Source organism: Abrus precatorius, unplaced genomic scaffold (assembly GCF_003935025.1).
Source record: "Abrus precatorius isolate BTA unplaced genomic scaffold, Abrus_2018 Scaffold5, whole genome shotgun sequence".
Lineage (NCBI taxonomy): Eukaryota > Viridiplantae > Streptophyta > Magnoliopsida > Fabales > Fabaceae > Abrus > Abrus precatorius.
The window spans coordinates 1059708-1080256 of record NW_020874395.1 but is presented as its reverse complement, the minus strand read 5'-3'; the positions used below and the strand labels follow the sequence as shown (position 1 = coordinate 1080256).

At 30.8% G+C, this 20549-nt stretch overlaps 3 protein-coding genes across 3 annotated transcripts; all 3 read right to left on the bottom strand.

Moving 5' to 3' along the window:
• Positions 1 to 3291: 3291 nt before the first annotated feature.
• On the bottom strand, positions 3292 to 3735 carry LOC113868147. The gene has a single exon (XM_027503715.1). The coding sequence runs from the start codon at positions 3724 to 3726 to the stop codon at positions 3370 to 3372; it is 357 nt and encodes a 118-aa protein (XP_027359516.1). The 5' UTR covers positions 3727 to 3735; the 3' UTR covers positions 3292 to 3369.
• Positions 3736 to 6811: 3076 nt separating this feature from the next.
• LOC113867594 lies at positions 6812 to 10357 on the bottom strand. Its single transcript, XM_027502989.1, has 8 exons — positions 10270 to 10357; positions 10082 to 10168; positions 9693 to 9869; positions 8530 to 8700; positions 8139 to 8357; positions 7959 to 8047; positions 7117 to 7543; positions 6812 to 7035 (listed from the first exon to the last, which is right to left on the bottom strand). Exons 1-8 carry the CDS (start codon positions 10355 to 10357, stop codon positions 6812 to 6814), a joined length of 1482 nt encoding a protein of 493 aa, XP_027358790.1.
• Positions 10358 to 13810: 3453 nt separating this feature from the next.
• Positions 13811 to 19944, bottom strand: LOC113867197 (potassium transporter 8-like). The gene is made up of 9 exons (XM_027502322.1): positions 19520 to 19944; positions 19170 to 19233; positions 18598 to 19090; positions 18430 to 18483; positions 16572 to 16832; positions 16438 to 16490; positions 15897 to 16020; positions 15562 to 15816; positions 13811 to 15208 (listed from the first exon to the last, which is right to left on the bottom strand). Exons 2-9 carry the CDS (start codon positions 19206 to 19208, stop codon positions 14157 to 14159), a joined length of 2331 nt encoding a protein of 776 aa, XP_027358123.1. The 5' UTR covers positions 19209 to 19233; positions 19520 to 19944; the 3' UTR covers positions 13811 to 14156.
• Between the last annotated feature and the right edge of the window lie 605 nt (positions 19945 to 20549).

The following is a 20549-nucleotide window of genomic DNA, read 5'->3' as shown; positions in this document are numbered from 1 at the left end:
TAAAAATAAAATAAAAGTTTCTATAATACTTTGAGATTTGTCCTACACTAACATTGAATGCATTTAAAAATTGAGTTTAGCATACATGAATATGATATAATAATATAAAATTATTGATTAAATTTTATTAAAAATAAAAAAATATTAATTTAAAACTAAAATTTTTAGTTTTTAATAAATATTAGTGTGTGGTGACCTACCATTTGTTGGTTGCTCTAAAGTTCAGCGGTCAGTGTACAATGCAACTGTTCATGCTGCTGTTGGAAATAAGCCGAAGTTGACGCTCTGCCAGCGCGTTATTAACACTTTTAAGTTGCAAATAAGCCCTTAAAATAAAACATTTAATTTAATGTTAATTTTTATTGATTGAAAAAATGTACAATCTTCCTATACTTTTTATTTTTGGGTTAAAATGATACGGACAGGTATAAAAAAAAAAAAGAGTTGATGACATAACATTTAATACAGTCAAAGAAGATTAAAAAATTTGACAAAATTATTAGAAGAAATTTAGTGATAAAAAATATTTTAAAAAATTTAATGTTTATTAAATTTAATGATGCCATGTAATTCACATAATCGGTTTTGTTTTCTTATACTTCAATTAATAATAAATAATATTTTAAAAATATAATTTTTGACTAATCACTTTGTAAAAAGGGACTTTGGTTATTTTGTTGGATGTTTTAAGGAGAGAAAAAAAAGAGAGGGGTGATAATTTCTTACGTAGGGCAACAACGTTGAGAGCATAGTGTGAAAATGATGAGATGATTAGTGTTTGCATTCACGTGATGAAATAAACATAATAATTGAAGCCATGACAAAAGAGTACACAAAATTTAAGGAAATACATGAAAACAATTTCTGAAAAGTGTAGATATATACAACACAATTAATAAATTTTCATCAACATTATCTATTTTTCATGAAAATAGAGAATGCCCAGAGCCTAGAACAAAGTGAATGCTTCCTCATGAGTGGTTGACTATAATGATCATCACATTTGTAGTGGAATCAAGAGAGAAAGACAAAAAGGGTGAACGTTGGTAATTGAAATGACAAGCTTTGAGAAAGAAAGACAAAATTGATGGAATATTTGACTAGAAAGAAAAAAAAAGGGTAGAGATGATGGAAATGGAATATTTTAGAGGTGGAAAAGATGATAATGATAAAAGTAAAGAAAAGGAAAATGGGTAGAACTTTGAAGTATAAAGGAATGATAAGAATGCACAATTGAACATTGACTTAACTTGAAATACACGCATCAAACCCATGACCATATTTGTGCTTAAAGTTGCATTGAAACAAAAGTGGAGTGTTCCCATTCCCTCTTTGCTAGCTTGGGTTATTGGCATTGGCACCACTTAATACAAAAAGTCAACCAACATTTCCCAAGATGCTACTTCCTACCCTCTTTTTTCATTCCTTTCCTTTTTCTTTTTCTCCTTTTTTTCATCATCTTTTTCCTTTTCTCTCCACCGGTTAATTCCAGCTATTCATCCTTTTCTTTAATGGATTTTTCTATTAATATCTTATATTATTGTAGTATAATTTCATAGACATAGATTTCAATAAATGTATTCATGTCTAAGTCAATGCAACGAGCTATCTCTTATGAAAGTCCCACCTAGCATGCATTTTAGTGGCTCTTTTATTTTTATATGAATAAAAAAAATTAAAAGACTAAAATATGATATTTTGAATATAAATTGTTGTGGCAAAATATTACCTCTTGTATTATTCATAAAAATAAATATTTAATTTATAAAGATTAATAAAAGGTAATTATCTATTAAATATTTATACATTCTTTTAAAAAATTTCATAATATTAATTAATATTTTATATATTAAACAAATAAATGTGTCCATTATATGGATAAAAAGTGAGCACTTTATTAACACATCTTACAATGATTAAAAGTATAAAATAATATAACAATTAATATATTTAAAAATAAGTTTTTTCTTGTATCTTAGAAACAAAATATTGATTATTGTTTTGTATAAATTGGAGCAAAGTATTACATATTGAGTGCTTGAATGAAAAATCTCCCGTGGTTTATTTAGATGGTAGGAAAAAAATAAAGGCAAAAGGTATGGATGATGATAGTTTTTGGTTTTTCAAAGAACAAAGGGTAATTTTTAGAAATTTGATAATTATATTTTAAAACAATTTTAACTTCTATATTTTAATTTATTTGAAATCATTTATCATCTTATAATTAACATAAAATATTTTAATTTTACTCTCATTTATAAATATTTATACTAAATAAAATAAGATATATAAATATATTTACAGTTTACTCTAAAAATTTTATTTTACAAAAAAAAATTAATGCCGGATAGTATTATTTAAGTATTTTGATATTGTTTTTAATCGTAATTAAAGTTTTACTTTAATAGCATGCAATAAATATTAATCTTTTATCAACATATGACAACCTTAAATGTTAATATTTTATTAAATTAAAATTTTAATTTTAATTAAAAATAAATACTAAAAATTATATAAATTTTCACTTAAATCATATTTTTAAAAATATTTTTGTTATATCATTTATATTATTTTTAAAAAAATTACTCAGTTAGAAGTTAAAAATTAGTACCTTAAAAAATGTAATCAGAATAGCATTAAAAAAAAGAACTAGTAATTATTTTAATTATTTTATATTTTAATTATATTATCAAACAAAATGTATTTTGCCGCTTTCTCCAATCTCCTCCTCCTCATCGTAATAACAACGATGATAATAATATAGTAACAATAATTTTTTATTTAGATGGATAATAAAAACAAAAAAAATACGCTTAAAAAATTCAATAATGTTTCATTATAAATAGATATTTTTTACCCACCTAAGATAAATACGCTTAAAAAAATAAAAAACTAAATGAGACACAGAGAAAAAAAAAGAAATCTGTAAAATAATAATAATGATTGAAATATGAAAATTCTCAAAAAGTTGGTCAAGTGGAGCAATTAATGTTTTGAGCAAATGAAGCATCATCGCTCCCTCTAAAGAATTTTTTTACCGAAAAAATGTGATTTTTAAAGTGATAATAAAAATTGAAATATAAAAAAATATGGTTAATTTTAATTTTTGAAATAGCTAACTGTATTATTCTTGTTTCGTTTCTCCCCACAATTTCATAATATACATTAAATTACAAAAAGGAAAAAAAGTAATAATTTCAGTAATGGGAACAGATTTTTCCGTTTCCCACCACCTCGCAATGATCCTAATTTTTCCCGGTCACACTCCACTCTCTGTGCACGTTAGCCCCACGCAGCGCGAAACCGGCCTCAAAGCACGGTTGCTTCATTCTGCTTTTCACTTCTTTTCACAATCGCGGCACGTGATTCTCACGTGAGCACCGGCGCTTCTTTCGCTTTGTCCGCCGATGCCTTCGCCGGCGCCGTAACGGATGCGAAGCGCGTTGAGAAACCGCCGTAGCCGTAACCGTCATCGCCGGCGGCGATTCCGTCGTCAAAGTTGAGCGCGTAGCTGAGCGGATCGTAGCGAAACGAACCGTGCTGAGCCGCACGAGCCCTGCCATTGTTTCTGAAGCGCCGAATGAAGGTCTTCCACTTACGACCGGCAACGATCTCCGACCACTCCCTTACCTTCATCCACCACCGTTCCTTGTTCGCTGGCGAACGCACACGTTGCCACCACGACGACGACGTTTCGAAAGGGAAGCACGGCATGCAGGAACACATGCAGCGTCTCTTGGCGAATACGATGTCGTGCACGTCGTCGTCGCCAGCGTCGGCGAACTTCGCCGGCAACGTCGACATAGTGAGAAGAGAAGAGAGAAAGGGTTTTGGTTTGTTTCTCTCTCTTCGTCGGGTTTGAGAGAGAATAAATAGTGTGGCAGTTTCGGCTGTTTTGGAGTGTAACAGAATCACGGAAAAAACGCTGAGAGTAGCGAGTGGCTAGTAACTGTCACCGGGAAATGCCGGTTCCCCTTGAAGTCTATTTGCAGTGTTTGATTATTTTGGATACTTGAAATTTGAAGATAAGATCTTCAATATTTAATTACTACGGATATGCTAAATATTATATTTTTATTATTACTTTATTTATTACCTAATTGGGAATTTTGTCTTTCTTGGTTACCTCCACTCTTATCTACTATTGATGGGGAATTATTTTTTTTATGTTATTATTATTATACTACTTTTTATTTTATTTGTAAAAAATAAATATCTAATTTATTTTAATCAATAAAAATTACCATATCTATAATTTTAATTAGTATTTTAAAAATTAATTTAAATGAATATATTAACATATAAATAAAATGTGAGAAACTTGTTAACACAAATCTCACAATAAACAAAAATATAAAAAGAATTTCATATGCATTTAAAAATAAATATGTATTTTTTATATTTTAAACTAAAAAATTGATATTTATTTCTTATAAATAGAAGTAAAAGTAATATTATTTATCTCATATATATATATATATATATATATATATATATATATATTTATACCGCTCTTCTCTAATGTAAAAGAATGTTCAATTGCGACCATAGTGAAAAACTTTCAAACCTCCCAAAATATTTGACATTTTTTTATCCTTTTATATAGCCACTTTTAAACTAGAAAAAGTAGGTAGGTCAAGGGAAAATATAAAAATGTATTTATCATTAATTATGTTTAAAACATACTATGAACCTTGAACTTTTTATATTCATAAAGAATTCAAAATTTTCTCTTCGCAGTCTACCTCAGTGATGAGTCCTTCTAAAAATAAATAAAGAACGAAAGATTAGTCTTGGTCAAAATTCACTTATAAATGATATTTATTTTATTTAGTCTCACTAACTAATGATTAAAATAAAGCTGTTTTATTACAAAAAATGTTGAAAATGCATTATAACTCATAATAGGTGCACATTAATAGCATATTTATTACCTTTTTCTCTTTTCATCACTTAACCAGTGTCTTTAAAGTACCTATAAAAAAATTTCTATTTTTACATTTGATTCGCAAATTTTATTTGGGATTAAATTATAATTATACAGCTAATTAAGGTAAATATATAAAAAATAAATATATATTTTTTCCTGATAGGAGTAACTATTTCTATCTTAATTTGTTTGGAAGAAATTACCTTACTTGTCTTGGCATGATCCATGTTTGAAATAGAATGGTACTTTCATATTTTACGTATCAAACAAAAGAATTCTCATACCAACATGAGAAAAATAATGCACCAACTATACAACGTAATTCCTAATATAGATTAATATTGTTTTTACATGGAAATTTGATTTGAATGCTATTACAATGGGACTCACAAAAAATAATAACAAGGAAGATAGGTGGAAAGCACACAAATATGTCACCATTGTTAGTACTGAGAAAGTCATAAAGTCCTAAATAAGCTTCAATGCTAAAGCTTTTTTTATTTATTTAATTACTCTAATTGTGATTAATCTATTATTATGGTTACTGTCCAAACTTCAAAATATTTTAATTGGGTTTTGCATGTTTTAATTTAATCTGTTTATCATTGATTAATCATCAACCAAACTAAGAATCATTGAATAATAATTAATTATAAAGCTTAGTTATCGACATATTTTAGTAGGCATAGTGGCATACACAGCTGTAATTACAAGAAAACCAGCCAATTATGTGAAATCACTTTCCAAATCCAAAAGTATCCATAATGTATGTATGATGCTTTACTTAGAGACAGGAACATGAGAGTATTGATATTCTCATGTGTTTATTGTATTTTTATTTTTTTTAATCAAATTGATCATTTAGAAGGTTGAAAAAAAAGGAAAAATTATAAAATATAAATAAATAAAAATAAACAGCGCATTGAATAGATACTCCCGGAAAACTTTTAGGTAAGTTATTAAAAATATTCTTCCAGCCAAAAATGAGGTTATACCTAATCTCAAATGAATATTTCCTCAGCTCAAATTTAAAATTTATAAATTATTAAAAAAAAATTATAAGAAATAAAAGACTAAATTATCATGACTAAGAAAAATAATTAAATCAATTATATTTTTCATAAATATAAATTTTATTTTAAGAATACCCATGATATTAAATAGTGTAGTTAGTAATTTTTATATTTAATGATACTAATAAAAGAAAGATATAAAAGAAATTTAGCAATTAATGCATCTTGAATTTATTATTTGATTCTTATAATAAGGATAACAAAAATATTTTATTTTGTTTCTTATAAAAAGGACCAGAAGTAGTATTAATTAAAACTACAAATATACAAATTAAAAAATAGTTAAACTATAATTATATAAAGTGTTTAGCCGGGTGTTAAAATAACATTAATTGACCTTAAAACTGCTAATTATTTTAAAAAACAATATTAACTCATTAAAAATTTATTATACTAACTTTTGTTTTAGGATCATTAATATCCCGACATTAATTTTTTATCATAGTATCGTCTAATCGATTAAAAATTTGATTTCTTTAAAATACCTAAATCCTTTACGTTTTCATTTGTTAAAATAAAACAAAAAAATTGGGGCAAGTCTAATTCCCTCGTAATCCCACTCTCTCTTTTCCTTTTTTTTTTTTTTCCTAAATAATTCATCTAAGCAGATTGTAAATTAAAAGGCAAGCGAAGATTGCACTTAAAATAAAATCATATATATATATATATGTATGATTTTAATTGGTGATTGTAAGATTAACGTGTCCTACCTAAGCAGAGAAAATAAACTCTTCATATTTTAGAAAGTCCATGCATGCATGTTTTTTTGTCACTTTTGAGTTTGATGATGTGAATTCATCACTAATTTTCAATAACCATGTGAGTAACCAACATAGTTTAATCTGGGCCGAATATTGTGATGACTATATTTTGGATCACCATAATCTACAGCCTTTATCACCATGGTTTCTCGTCTTCCATCATGTTCTTGAACTGCACCAAACACTATCTCATTTGTCTCACAGTTTTGCTCATAGTAACTTTGTGGGGTGGAAGAATAACGGGCCTGAACTTGGTGTTGCTGTTGTTGGTGTTGCACCTTGTGGTGTTGTAGCTTTGGAAGCTGTTGTTGATGATGTTGTTGTTGTTGATGATGTTGACGTTCATCATAATCACCACCATCCCACCTGTTCAAGTAAGCCCTATTTGGCTTGAAGGGTTGTGGTTTTTCAAGTTCTTTGTTCATCAAAGGGTATGTTTCCCTTGGTGTTGGTGTTCTTGTTTCTATAGAAGGGGGTTCATCTTCATCTGGAATAACAAAACTCTCTTGCATGGGCCATGCATTTGGATGTCTGTTTGCATATTGGTATTGTTGTTGTTGGTAGTGATGATATTGAAGTGATTTCCTCTTGGATCCAGAGAACAAGCCTCCCAAGATTTCACTCATACATGAGCCAGAGCTCAGGAAAAGTCTTCCAAGGGAAACAAAGAACCCCTCATCTTGTTTCTCAAATTCATCTTCATTTGGGATCAATGGAGGCCTCACTGACTTGGGAGGAGGAGCCCTTTGCATTTGTTGTGCTGCAAATGGTGTAGCTTTCTTCCTTGAAGGTGCTCTTGGATCCTGAAAATGAAACAAGATTGTCAAATTTTTTTCCAGTCTATACTATAACATGTTCAATATTTTAATACACTTATGTTCTGTTGTGTGACCAAAAATATAGTACAGCAACAACTAAGCATTTTCCTACTAAATGGGTTGACTACACGAATTAAATGATGTCAAATATTCTGTTAGAAATCATGGCTTAATAATTCACCTATATTTTTTCTGTGTCCCTCAACATCTAGCACTTGAGCTAGAAATGGTTATTTAGAAAGAATTAACTTGGAGCCAAGGAAGAAAATTATACCTCAAAACCAAATATTGTTTTGAAATTTATTGGTTTTCCAACATGTCACAATGGTTCAGGACAACATGCTATAGAAGAAAATAATCAGTGTGTGTTTCTTACATCTGGAGAAGAAAATATAGCCCTCACTCTCCACTGCAGTAATGCCAACATATAGCCAAAGAATCCAGCTCCAACAAGCACTGCTATTCCTATAATGTAAATTGCATAGCTTTTAGATCAACAAGATCCAAAATAACGAACAAAGAAAATACAGGAAATTAGATTACAAGTGGATCGTACCTAATTGGAAACTACTGTCATACTCATCATAAGTTGTGCAATCATCCTGATGGAGTTGGATCTCTCGAATTGCATGGTTTCCTCTGTCCACCACCAAAAGAGAGCAGCTACTACCAACATAAACTACATCAAAATCATTTGAAAATTTAGCGTCCTCACTTGGACCATCAACATGACCTCCTACTTGGCTCCATTTTCCACCTGCAATGGTGGTAACCCCTGCACAAAAGGCATGTCAATGATGTCACAGACTTTAATTAAATTCGTAAAAAATTAATAAGATTGACTAAAGGATATTTTATATGAAAAAAAACAATTCTCTTTTATATTTAGAATTTCAGCAGATTAGCGCATTCATTTCATTCTTAAATAGATTGAGTGATTTTTATACCTTCATCACTGATCTTTCTGATCGCCATATTCAATGTGTCTGCAATGTAAATATTCCCACTGTCATCCACTGTAAGCCCTTTAGGGTGGTTCATTCTAGCTTCTCTAGGCCTCCCATCTATGTGTCCAATATACCCTTCAGAAGAGCCAGCAAGTAGTTTTGGTCTGCTATCTGTGGTTCATCCATTCATCAGCAAAATCAAACATAATGAAACAAAATAGGAAGCCATTCTGGAGGCACTCAAAAAGGATAAAATCTCAAAACTCATTGAGATTTTGGTCATAAATTAGCAATCACATATCATCTATAAAGAAATTATGAAATTTCTCTTGGAATTCTATCAACTAGTCTTAATTTTATTGAGGCTAGAGTTTGACTCTATTTTTAAAGAAGTTAAAGTTACTTGTTAAATATCAACGAGGCCATAGTTTGCAATGTGTTATGTAGTCCTATTCACAGTCACACACTCCAATGTTTCAGTACTTAGTCCACAATAAGGTGAATCAAAATATAATTCAGAAGCCAATATGTAATTTGTGTGTGTGTGTGGACATATATGTTTTATTTTTAACTAATAGATGGTGGTGTTGTCTTCAAGAAGCTCAAAGTTGTGGAATTAGATTATAATGGATGTGACATTTACATTATCATTATGTAGAGCAAGAAGAATCAACAAGAAAGCTAAAGGACCAAAGTGGGCTAAAGAAGCCAAACTGCTGTTCAATGTCATAGGTTTTGTATCTTTCTTATTCTCTAGGTCTTATTTAATTTTTTTCTAAAGTAAAATATTGCAAAATATCATGCAAGCATATTATACTTTCTTTTTGGTGACTAAAGGTACATTGTACTTTTAAAAGTGGAAACTTGCGCTTAACAAAAGTTCATTAAGCATCTTTACAACAGCTTAGTAAAATCAAAAGATGTCCCGGGAATGAAGCAAAGTCTATGTATAAAGAAAAACTCAAAACATCAGAAATTCTTAGAAGGACACGCTTGAATTTTGAATCTAGTATTTTGGCACAATGAAGCAAAGGAAAGCCACAACATTAAAGCAATAGAATCTTCCATACAAATCAATATGCCAACCAAGAAAGACAAAAGAAAAATGGAATTTTAAACAAAGTCATAATCAAGCTTAGACAATTTCTGCAAAGTAAGCTTACATCGGGACATTGGACCTGAGATCTTGTAGATGTTGCTGTTCTCAGAATCCAAAACCAGAAATTCACCATTTGAAGATATTTTCACTGAGTGTGGCTCAATTCCAAGCTTACTTCCATCAAATATTGTTTCCACAGTGTAGCCACTCTCAAATTTCACCATGGAGCGACTGTGTTGCGCTGAGAAATCAAATGATTTCCCATCATGAAAAGACCAACAACATGTTAGCACTTTTAACATGAGTGTTGAAGTTCCACATCCACAACAAATATGGTCAAATATGAACTTACAAAAGCTAAAGCAATCCTCACTCTACAAGATTTTGACATTGAGTTAGGCCTTAACCCAAATTTAAGAATGAGAAAAAGGAAAAGTGAAAACTCACCTCTACCTGGTTTGGTTGTGGATTTTACACTTAGTGACCATAGCCATTTAATAAAAGCAGAAACAGCATTGGAAACAACCCCAGTAACAATTTCTGCATGTCACATGAAATTTCATGGTCAGACAAAATTATTCACAAGAAGAAAACTCTAATGGGAATGAAATTTTTGTCATGAAGGACACAGTTGCACTCACTTGCTGGTGGAGTGGCTGAAGTTGGAGATAAGATGCCAAGCACAAATACAAAAGCAAAAAGCAGCACAAAACAACACCTACTACTCATCTTCCTTTTCCTCACTTAAGAACACCCAACTGAGAAGTACTCACATATGATACATCATTCATAGGTAATTTATATGTGTATGTCTAATATAAGCTATGCATTTTGAGAAAGTTCACCAAAGTAACATAAGAAAAACCACGGGTCAATGTACTATTCTTTGTATAAAATCAGCCCCTACCCTTTTCAGAAAAAGTAAGGACTAAGGAGATAGAGAAGCAAAGAAGTCTTGTAGTGGTGAAAAAGACTTAGCATAGAGACATAGGAGACAGAATTTAGAACTGATAGTGAAATGGAATCATATAGATTTGTGCTTTTGATTGTCGTGTCCTTACTAGTTTATACGACACAGTGGTTCCACAAACCTTGCGTTTATACAAGTTTCTCATTTCATCTTTGGGTCCACTCCAAGTGTAAGCCAATAAATAAGTCACATAACATTTTTTTCACTTAGAAACTATCATATTATTATGTATCAACTTATAGGTTGAATTTCACAAATAGGGATTATGTTAGTCATACTTTTTTAATGATTTTTTTACTGTATAGAATTTTATATTAATACTGCATCAAGACGAAATTTATGAAGATATGATTATGATAATGACTAACTAAAAAGCACTTGCTCAGGATTTGATGTATCGTTATCACAGTTTGAACTTCGAAGTATGTGATGTTCCCTCAAGGTGATTTCATGCCACTCATTTGACTTATACAATATCGTAATTTGTCTTAAATCAATGTATAAGCCACCACGAATTCCTTAATTTATTTCATTCCATGCCTTGCGTAGCTGCTAAGCTATATTGGTTAATATAAAATAGTGACGTTAAATAAAGAATGATATAAATTTAATTATTAGGTGCTATAACTAATGGTAGTAAATTTTGTTAATTAAAAACTATATTTTTTTAGATGATCTTAATCATGTTAATTAAAAATATTGGATCATTAATTAGTAAAAAGTTATTTTAGTTTGATATCTGATTCGAATTCGAGTTTCAGATAATGGAAGATTCTTATAGTTCCAGTAAATGTAATTAGAGGATTTTTGTGATCCAATAAATATAGTTGAATTAAATAGTATGATTTAGAAAAAAAAAATTATGCTAATTAAAAATATAAAAGAACTCAAATTGATTAAGAAACAAAATAAATAAAGGCAATGCTAGTTATGGATCCAATGCTACTGAATATTGTGTGGCCCAATGGCTCATAAAAGAGAGTTCCATCAAATTAATTACACACACCAAAGCAAGAGGTAGCTTCTTTATTTCTTTCTCTCTTTTTTCAATTTTCATGCTCTCTTTTTCTTACATGTCACCTCTGCTAATGATGTGCTTCTTTGTTTATATTTCACATTCACTATTAAGAAGAGGTTGATGCTTCTGTTTATGTGTGCTGTCATAGTAGGAATTTTCTTTTCAAGTTCTTCAAATATGATTTTATTTATTTTATTTTATTTTGTCTTTGGTGGTCAAAATTAAAATTTGGCTTCTCTTTTTGGTCAATTAACTTTTTGGTTACGCTACTTGTAACTATTACCAATCATGGTGGAGTGGCCTTTTTCGTGTATCATCATTTTGAATGAATTTTATGATGAAACGCATGCACATGCAGATTTAGAGGTTCCATTGCTGTTTATCCATTTTAGATAATAATAATAATAGTAATCGCACACTACCTATGAATAATTTTAGCTACTTAAAAATTAAAATTGACTCACAAGTTAAATATGAATAATAAGTAACTTTTCAAAAATTAATGTGGAAAGTATATTAGTTTAAAGCCTGAAAGTATGTATGTATTATTGTGGATGATCTATTTTTTTTAAAAAAAATAAAATTGAATTTTGTTTAAAGTAAACTGATATATATTTTTTAAAACAAAAAATTCAATCAATTTGACATTATGTTATTCAGTGAGTAACTGATTTTTTATTAGAGATATTAAAATGAGTTAAGTGTAATGACTCTAAATAGTTCATCATATAATGTGGGTGGGTTAGTTCATGCAATGAGTTGGGCTAACCTGCTTGCTTTTTTATTATTATTATTAATTTATTTTTTTCAATCTTTTTTATTTATATTAACACAATTTTTAACTCATCCTTAACAATCAATTAAAGTTAATTAAAATTTTTAAAAATAATATGGGTCTCACTCTCTCTTTTTTCTAATTTAATATTTCTTTCTCATATTTTTATAATTTTCAATACATTTTAGTTAATATTTAGAAATGTGTTAAAAAGTGTATGTTATTAATGTTTCTCTCTACACTAAGCTTATTATAATTAGTTTGATGCTTCAATTAAAGAATGACTAAATAAAATTTCAAGGTTGAAAATATTTTAAGCCAATTTTTATTGATAAATCTCATTTCTTATCTAATAAAGAAATTTCTTTCAATATTAAAAATGTGTTATTGATTAGTTCTTTTTGATGTAACTAAAGCAAGTTTTAATTGTCGGAATGGTGAGACAGAAAATACAAAGTAAAATTTGTAAAAAAAATTAAGAGGTGATGAATTAGTAAACAAAGAGAAAGAGAAAGAGATAAAATAAGAGCTTATTTGTTTTCTGATTTTAAAAACATTTTTTTAAAATAAAAAATAAAATAAAATAAAATAAATTGTTTTTGTTAATATACATTTTATTTTTATTTCCTTTTTAAAAATAATTTTTAAAAATCAAAAAACTAAAAACAGAAACAAACGAGTCTTACAAAGAAACTTGAAGTTCCATCTTTCTAAAAGATTCCGAAATGCGAATCAAATTTCTACAGGAATCTATGCATTCCCTTTCTTTTCTTTAGGAAAATAAGTGTTAAAGTATTATCAAATATAAGAAAGACAAGTTAACAAAGTTCAGCATTTGCGAAATTGTAACCACTCATTTTCATTTTGGATTCATAATTTGATAATTAAGGATGGGGTCTAATCAAACTTTGATACTAGCTTTTCCCCACAATTTTAGTGCGTGTTTCTTTTAAAATTTACTATAGTTAATTTGTAGACTAAACAACTGAGTTTAGAAGATAAAAGTTCTAGTTATATGAGGCTTTTCTCATATGAATATATTTTATTATTTTACATTTTAAATTGATTTTTATCAATAAAAAATCAGGCCTACATCTATACACATCATTTGCACCCAAATTCGTGTATGCATTGCTTATCAACTAATAAATATGGATTTGAAACATGAACACGAGATAAATAAATATTTCAAGTGTTTCCTTGCAGTTCCTTCAAACAGTAATTTACTTGGATTTCTCTGGTCCATTCCCTTATCAGTAGTTGTTTAGGTAGGTCGTAGATTACTACTAATTCCTTTTCTATTTTTATTTTATCATTTTTTACCTTAATATGTCATCAATCAAATGCAAACAAATAAGGATCCTATTCCTATATCAAGTTACAACAGCATAATTGAGATGTTACAATATTAAGTTTGCACAGTGCTTGATCTTGCCACTGCTATACCAACCCTTTTCATTCAAAAGACTCATTACAGTATCTGTTGAAATCTTAAACTTTACCTGCATCCCAGGTTCATGCTAGGACACATAAGGATAAGAAAGTGCTTACATATTGAGGGTCCCTACAGACAACTTATTTATGTACTAAGAAAATTACAAAACAAGATGTGAAAACAACATGTTGGCAGCACTTTAGTTGTCAAGAAGCTTGGAGGGTCACTGTACAGAATGCCACCATTTATCATGTGTAAGGTTGACTTGACCAACCAGAGAAGGTCACTAGTTACAAAACTAAACTAGATACACTACAAGCCAAAATTCATTCATACATGGTAGATCATGCCAACCTCTAGGGTAGATGCATGAGGTATACTTAAGGCATATGTTGGTCCTCTAGAGTTTCTCCTTAAGAAATCATATCCATAATTGATAACAACTTTCTTTATCCAACTTGATCCACTTTTAGCTCTAACATATGAGTGACTCAATATAAATGCCATTCCTGCCTCCTTTGCTTCCATTAGCTCAAGCAACTCTTCTCTTGCATCCATGTCAATCTGTGGACTATCTGGAACAACAAACCTCACTCTCTTTCTCACTTTTTCAGGAGACTTAACCTCCATCAACTCTGAAGGGCCTTCCATTTGAGAATGTTCTTGATCATCTTCAGACATCCTTACACCTTCTAAGTTTGATGCTGAAGTTCCGACAACTGTCATCTTTGTGTCTTCTTCAAAACTACCAAGTCCTAAGCCATATTCAGAGGTGTCGGATCTGATGAATTCAGCTATGCTACAAATAAGGTCCTTCTCAAATTCCATGTCATCCTTGTGAACATCACGGTATCCATACCTTGCTATGCACCTATAAAGCCTATACTCCTTTGGCCCAACTCTTCCCACTAAGAACCTTTCTTGAGGTCTTACATGTGGTACTGGCACAGATTTGATGCATAGGAAGATCACAACTTGATGGAAGGCAGGGAGGTTGGTAACAAAGTGAGAGAAAATGGCTGGGATCCCAGATACCAGCTCAGTGTGTATTAGGCCAATTCCCTTAACCCTTACAATTCCTAAAGTAGGTCCCAAACTGAGGAGCCAGTTGATAGGGACCTTGTTTTGAACATCAAACTCATACTTCTTTAGTGTGCCATAGTGCCAAACATACATGGAAACTAGAAAGATGAGGGAGAGGGCAATAGGGACCCAAGCCCCCTCAAGGAACTTGATAAGGGATGCAGAGAAATAGAGTGCTTCAATTGAGCCAAAGAACAGTATGAAGCAAACTGCTAGCAAAATGCTTTTGTGCCAGCATAAGACTATAACTAGAGACATTAAGCAAGTGGTCACCAGCATGACAGTTATGACAGCCAAGCCTGTTCATGGAAAGAAAACAAAAACTCATTTAAAAAATATTTCAAAATATAATCATGATCAGAATTTATAGTTATTTCCCTAATTATGCTTAAGACACTTCAAAAATTTAGAATAATACTATAGCACATCAGTGTAGTCACTGCCATGAGATGAAAATGGATTGAACTGAACTACTCCAATATGGTCTCTCACATCATGTTTTAAATAGGTAAAAGGGTTGAAATCAAACTACGTCCTTGGTCCCACTGCTTCCTTCTATCAAATAATATATATTGAAAAATTAACTACCTAACTTTCACCCAACTACCCTTCTATCAGAGAAAAATGAAATTATTTATTGGAGATAGAGTACCTGCTGCATTTCCCATGCGTTTAGTGTCTCTAAATCCAACTGTAATAGCCAGGCAAAGTAGCATCAAACTCCAATTGATCTCAGGAATGTAAATCTGGCCATGTATCTTGGATGATGTATGGATTATTTTGACTTTAGGGAAGCATCCCAAAGCAGAACATTGCTTGATTATTGAGAAAGTGCCTGTGATGACTGCTTGACTTCCAACCACAGCTTGAAGTATGGCAATTGCAAGAACAGGCCATCTAAGTTTTACTAGAATAGAGGAAAAAGTAAGTCATGCAGCAAAGTGAATACTAATCTTTCTTTGATAGAGGTGATCACAGAGAACCTACCAGGTACAGATACATAGAACCCAATTCTATAGTCACTTTCAAGGGTATGATGTCTTGAAAGATATGCAGCTTGTCCCATATATGCTAGGATTAAAGAAGGATATACCAAAAAGGTGAAAGCAATCTGCAAGGTAAATAATCCATATAGTCATTTTCTGTTACTTTGGCCTCTTATCAAGTAACCATCCTTCAAAGCAAGGTATCCATGAATGATGCATTTATACTCAGTAATCAATGATAAAGAAAAGTGCTAATGCAGAGAAGGTATTAACAATCAACTTTAAGAAGTAAATATTCTTATCATAGCTCTTCATATGAATTAATCGAGCTAATAAAAGAGTAAAACTGTACAGGTAAAAGTCATTGACATAATGAAGATGATATGTATTTCTTCAGTAATAAATGCCTCAGATGCACAAACTGTGTTTGAATGCACTTACAATTTCTTATGCTTTAGAAAATTCATCAATATTTTCCATCCAATATTTCCTCAACATAATGTTTAAGTCAAAATTACAAATAAAAGGATGCATTTGTGTACCTTAATTGACAATTGTGAAAAGTGTCCTAAATCAGCATACATGGCTTCTGAACCTGGACACAGATGATAATATCAGAGAAATATAAAGCATATGTCAGAACTTTAGTACACAATTTGATGCACTTGCTCCATACCTGTTATACACAGTAGAATCCCACCCAAGGACATCCACCCTCCCTTTTGGGTCTTCCTCAGAAATTTGAACATGTAATATGGGGAGAGAGCTTGATAAACATGTGGATTCCAATGGAAGATATTATAAACACCAATAGCACTGATGCATAGGAGCCAGGTCAACACAACAGGTGCAAAAAGACATCCCATACGGTGAGTTCCATAATGTTGAAGAGCAAACAAAAACACCAGTATTATACAAGCAACTGGAACCTCAACATCTGCAAAACCAATTAGCTCCAATGTAACAGTGGAAGTGAAAAGCAAAGTACAAGAAGTGGAAATTTTAATCTTAATGTTTGTCCAAGGAACATATACTATTGTTAAGAGGAATATTAGCCATTAAATTACAGGTATTGTTTGATTGCTTAGAAAAAAAAGTTATAATTATATCAAAAGCATATTGCAATTGGTACTTTTACTGGTCCATAAATCAACCTTTCAGAACATATTGCCAGAAATTTGCAAAATCTGAATGTGAGAGATAAAATTGTTGAAGGAGTCAAGTGTTATTATTACAATACCAGCAAAAGGATTAGTATAGAAATTCAGTAATTGAGGTGAACTAAAAGTATTTGTTATTAATCGTGATTCAAATGACTTTCCATTATATTGATACAGATGTTAAATTATCCTAGGACAAAAGTAAGATCAATATAGAAAAGCATCGCTTCAACTCTTTGAAGTTGATAGAATTAGGTCTAGATTTAGTTGAGGTACCATAGATAATCATCATTTATGTCTCAGTGGAATTGCAGGCACTGTTCATGACCAGTCTAATAGTGGCCATACCTAATTTTTCTTCCAATCAGATATAATCAGATGACTCCTCTAGATTGATCCACAGGACCTTATTGAAGTCTCATCCAAACCATAATGCTTCATATCATAACCTAATGAAAGTTTAACTTTACAAAAGAAGTATTTTTTAATACTTAAAACCCCTTAATAGTGGCTTTAGACTTTACATCTTGACCACATGTTTCATGTGTACTTTTTGTTATTTTAATCAATTACGTATTCAAATACAAGTTTTACCACGACAGTGACTTAGCTTTGATCAAAGCAAGGATATTTGCCACGAAAATATTTACGAGGACCCACAATTGTGCATGCACTTGTAGTCATTTGGTTCCACCTTTTTGTCCACTAACTTAAACGACTTGAGATGGGAGGAACGAAAGGTAAGTCTTGTGATGGTTCAAATAAGATTTTATTCACGCATTAAACAAATCTATTGTGATGCCCAACTAGAATACTTTCACAATTAATATCTTTACAGCATATATGCCATTGAAAGGGGCACAAGTTCTATCATCCTTTGGGAATGCATAGCCAGCTAAGACAACTGCAGTATAATATATTATAAAATAGTACAATCAATGAGCATTATTCTAAATTTCTAAATTATTGTGGGAACATATTCCCCAGAATTTTTTAAGATACCAAGCTTTTTGAAATCTATAGATCAAAGTTGAATTCCTGGGAACAAATTCAAAACGTTTCATAAATAGTGTAATCTGCAATTTTAAGCTAGATATATAGTATCTCCAATTAAAATTTTAATGAATGAATAAAGAATCTTGTGTATTAAAATTAAAATAAAAAAGGGACAACTTTCTGCTAGTGAATTCCATTATCCAATAGACCTTTTGCTTGGCTGCAAGTAACCGTCATAGAAATTAAACCTTAACCACCTTTACTACACAAATCTAGTACCGCATTAAAAGTTAATGGAGAAGAAAAAGAAGAAGAGAAATGAAAGGTCTATGTAGACAAAACAGGTTGCTTTTGTTTGTGTTTAGAAAAAAGACTTACATTTGTGCTGCTCTTTAGACATGGAAAGCTCCAAACCTGACACAGCAGAAAAAACTGCACGAAGACCAAAAACACAACAAAAATGAGTTACCAATTAAGACCACTTGTTCTTTGTTCACCACTTGCAACCAAAATTAACACAATACTATGATCACAAATCCCAAATACCAGAAATTGCTGGTGTGAGCACACCATCCCCAATAACCATGCAAGTTCCTATCAAAGCCAGAACAAGAAGCACCCTTTGCAGCACCCTGTGCTTCTCCAACAAGGACTTCAAGCCTGATCCAACATTCTTCTTATTGATGGGAACAGTTCCATTATCTATAGTGTACTCAATTAAGTCCTCATCTGCAAGCTGAGTGTTAGGCAACAAGCTAACACGGGCATGGCGGCACAACAAGGAATATAGAGCAAAGGTTCCTCCTTCACCATTGTCATCAGCTCTCAGCACAATGAACACATACTTGAGCAGTGGAATCAGTGTGAGTGTCCAAAACACAAAAGACAAGACACCATAGATTTCTTCATTGGTCTCTGAATGCTGAATATCCTCAGCAAAAGTGCTTTTGTAAACATAAAGTGGAGAAGTACTCAAGTCTCCATAAACAACCCCCAAACTCTGATATGCCAAAGTCAGCACTGTCTTCCATGATTCCACCTACAACAACATGACCATGATGATTAATCATGATAAAGCAAAAATTTTGAAACATGTTTCTTATTCTACACAGCGATACCTTAATTGGGTTCTTGTGGATCACTGACTCAAGATCCATGATAGGGTTCAGTTTCTTCTGAGAACTACAAAACAAGCATTTGCTGAGCTAGATATAGAGGACCCCTCATGAATTAAAACACCAAACACACCACAGTTTCAATTTCAAACAACAAGTCAATGAAAAAGCTAAAAATTTTATGAGACAAAAAGTGGCTTTGGTAATGGTACAGTGTAACCCCTGCTACTACTTTTCTTCTCCCACCACCCTCTTTTTGTTGGTATTTTAATAATATTTATATATTATATTTGCAAAAAAAAAACAAAAGTGGGACAAATGCAGACAAAAGAAGAACAAACACGAAACACAACCAACAAAAGGAGTTTAGAGAATGGTGCTGTGACGAGGAAGGGTTGTTGTTGTTGCTGCTTATGTTGTTGGAGTGAGAGCTTGAAGAAAACAAGATTAAAATAATGAATATATGTGTGTGTTTTGCGTGTAAGAGAGAGAGAACAGAGAAGGAAGGTGTTTGTTGCTTAGTGAATGTGTGTTTTTTAATTTTTTGCTGTTTTTAATGTAATTGTGTTGTTATAACCCGTAGTTGAGATTCTACGTAGAAGGAATATTTTTGGGTGATGAATGAAAAATGAAGCGAACAATTACTAATTCTACACATGGCTGTGTGTGAGACAATGATGATGATATCTATGTGTGTGTTTGAAGAGGGAGAGAGGGAGAGAGGGAGAGAGGGAGAGAGAGAGTGCAAAAGAGGGAGCAATGGCATTAACAATCTCCAACAACATGCAGTAAATGTCACTGTTTTCATTTTTGGAGTTAGACTCACCTAACACTGACCACTTCTGAAACTGATGTCATCTTTTAACCACCCTTTCTATTTCAATCTATTTAAATAACATTTAATAAAATGCTAATAATTTGTTTAATTAATTTTTTGTTTTTAAATATGATTTTTATTTAATCTTTTATTTTTATTTTTCAAATAGTTTCTTATATGATATTTTTAGTTATAAAAACTATTCTTTTATTTATTTTTCATTTCACTTTTTAAATATTATAAATATTTTCTTTAGTTAATTTATTAGTTGTAGTAGTAGTAGTCGTTTAATATATAAGTTATGAATTTAGTTGATTAATACTGTAAGTATTTTTATTTTTAAAATACACTATCAACTTATGACGTATATAATTATTGTTTTTATTAATTTTAATGAATTCATTTTTTATAAAAAAAAAAAATACCTAAAAGAGTATTGGTTAAAACTTATGATTTTCATTATTTAATAAAATTTTTACTCTTTCTTTAATGAATTTTACTTAAATTTTTTCTAATAATTAAAAATATCAAAAATTATATTGATGATATATTTTTATTTTTATTTA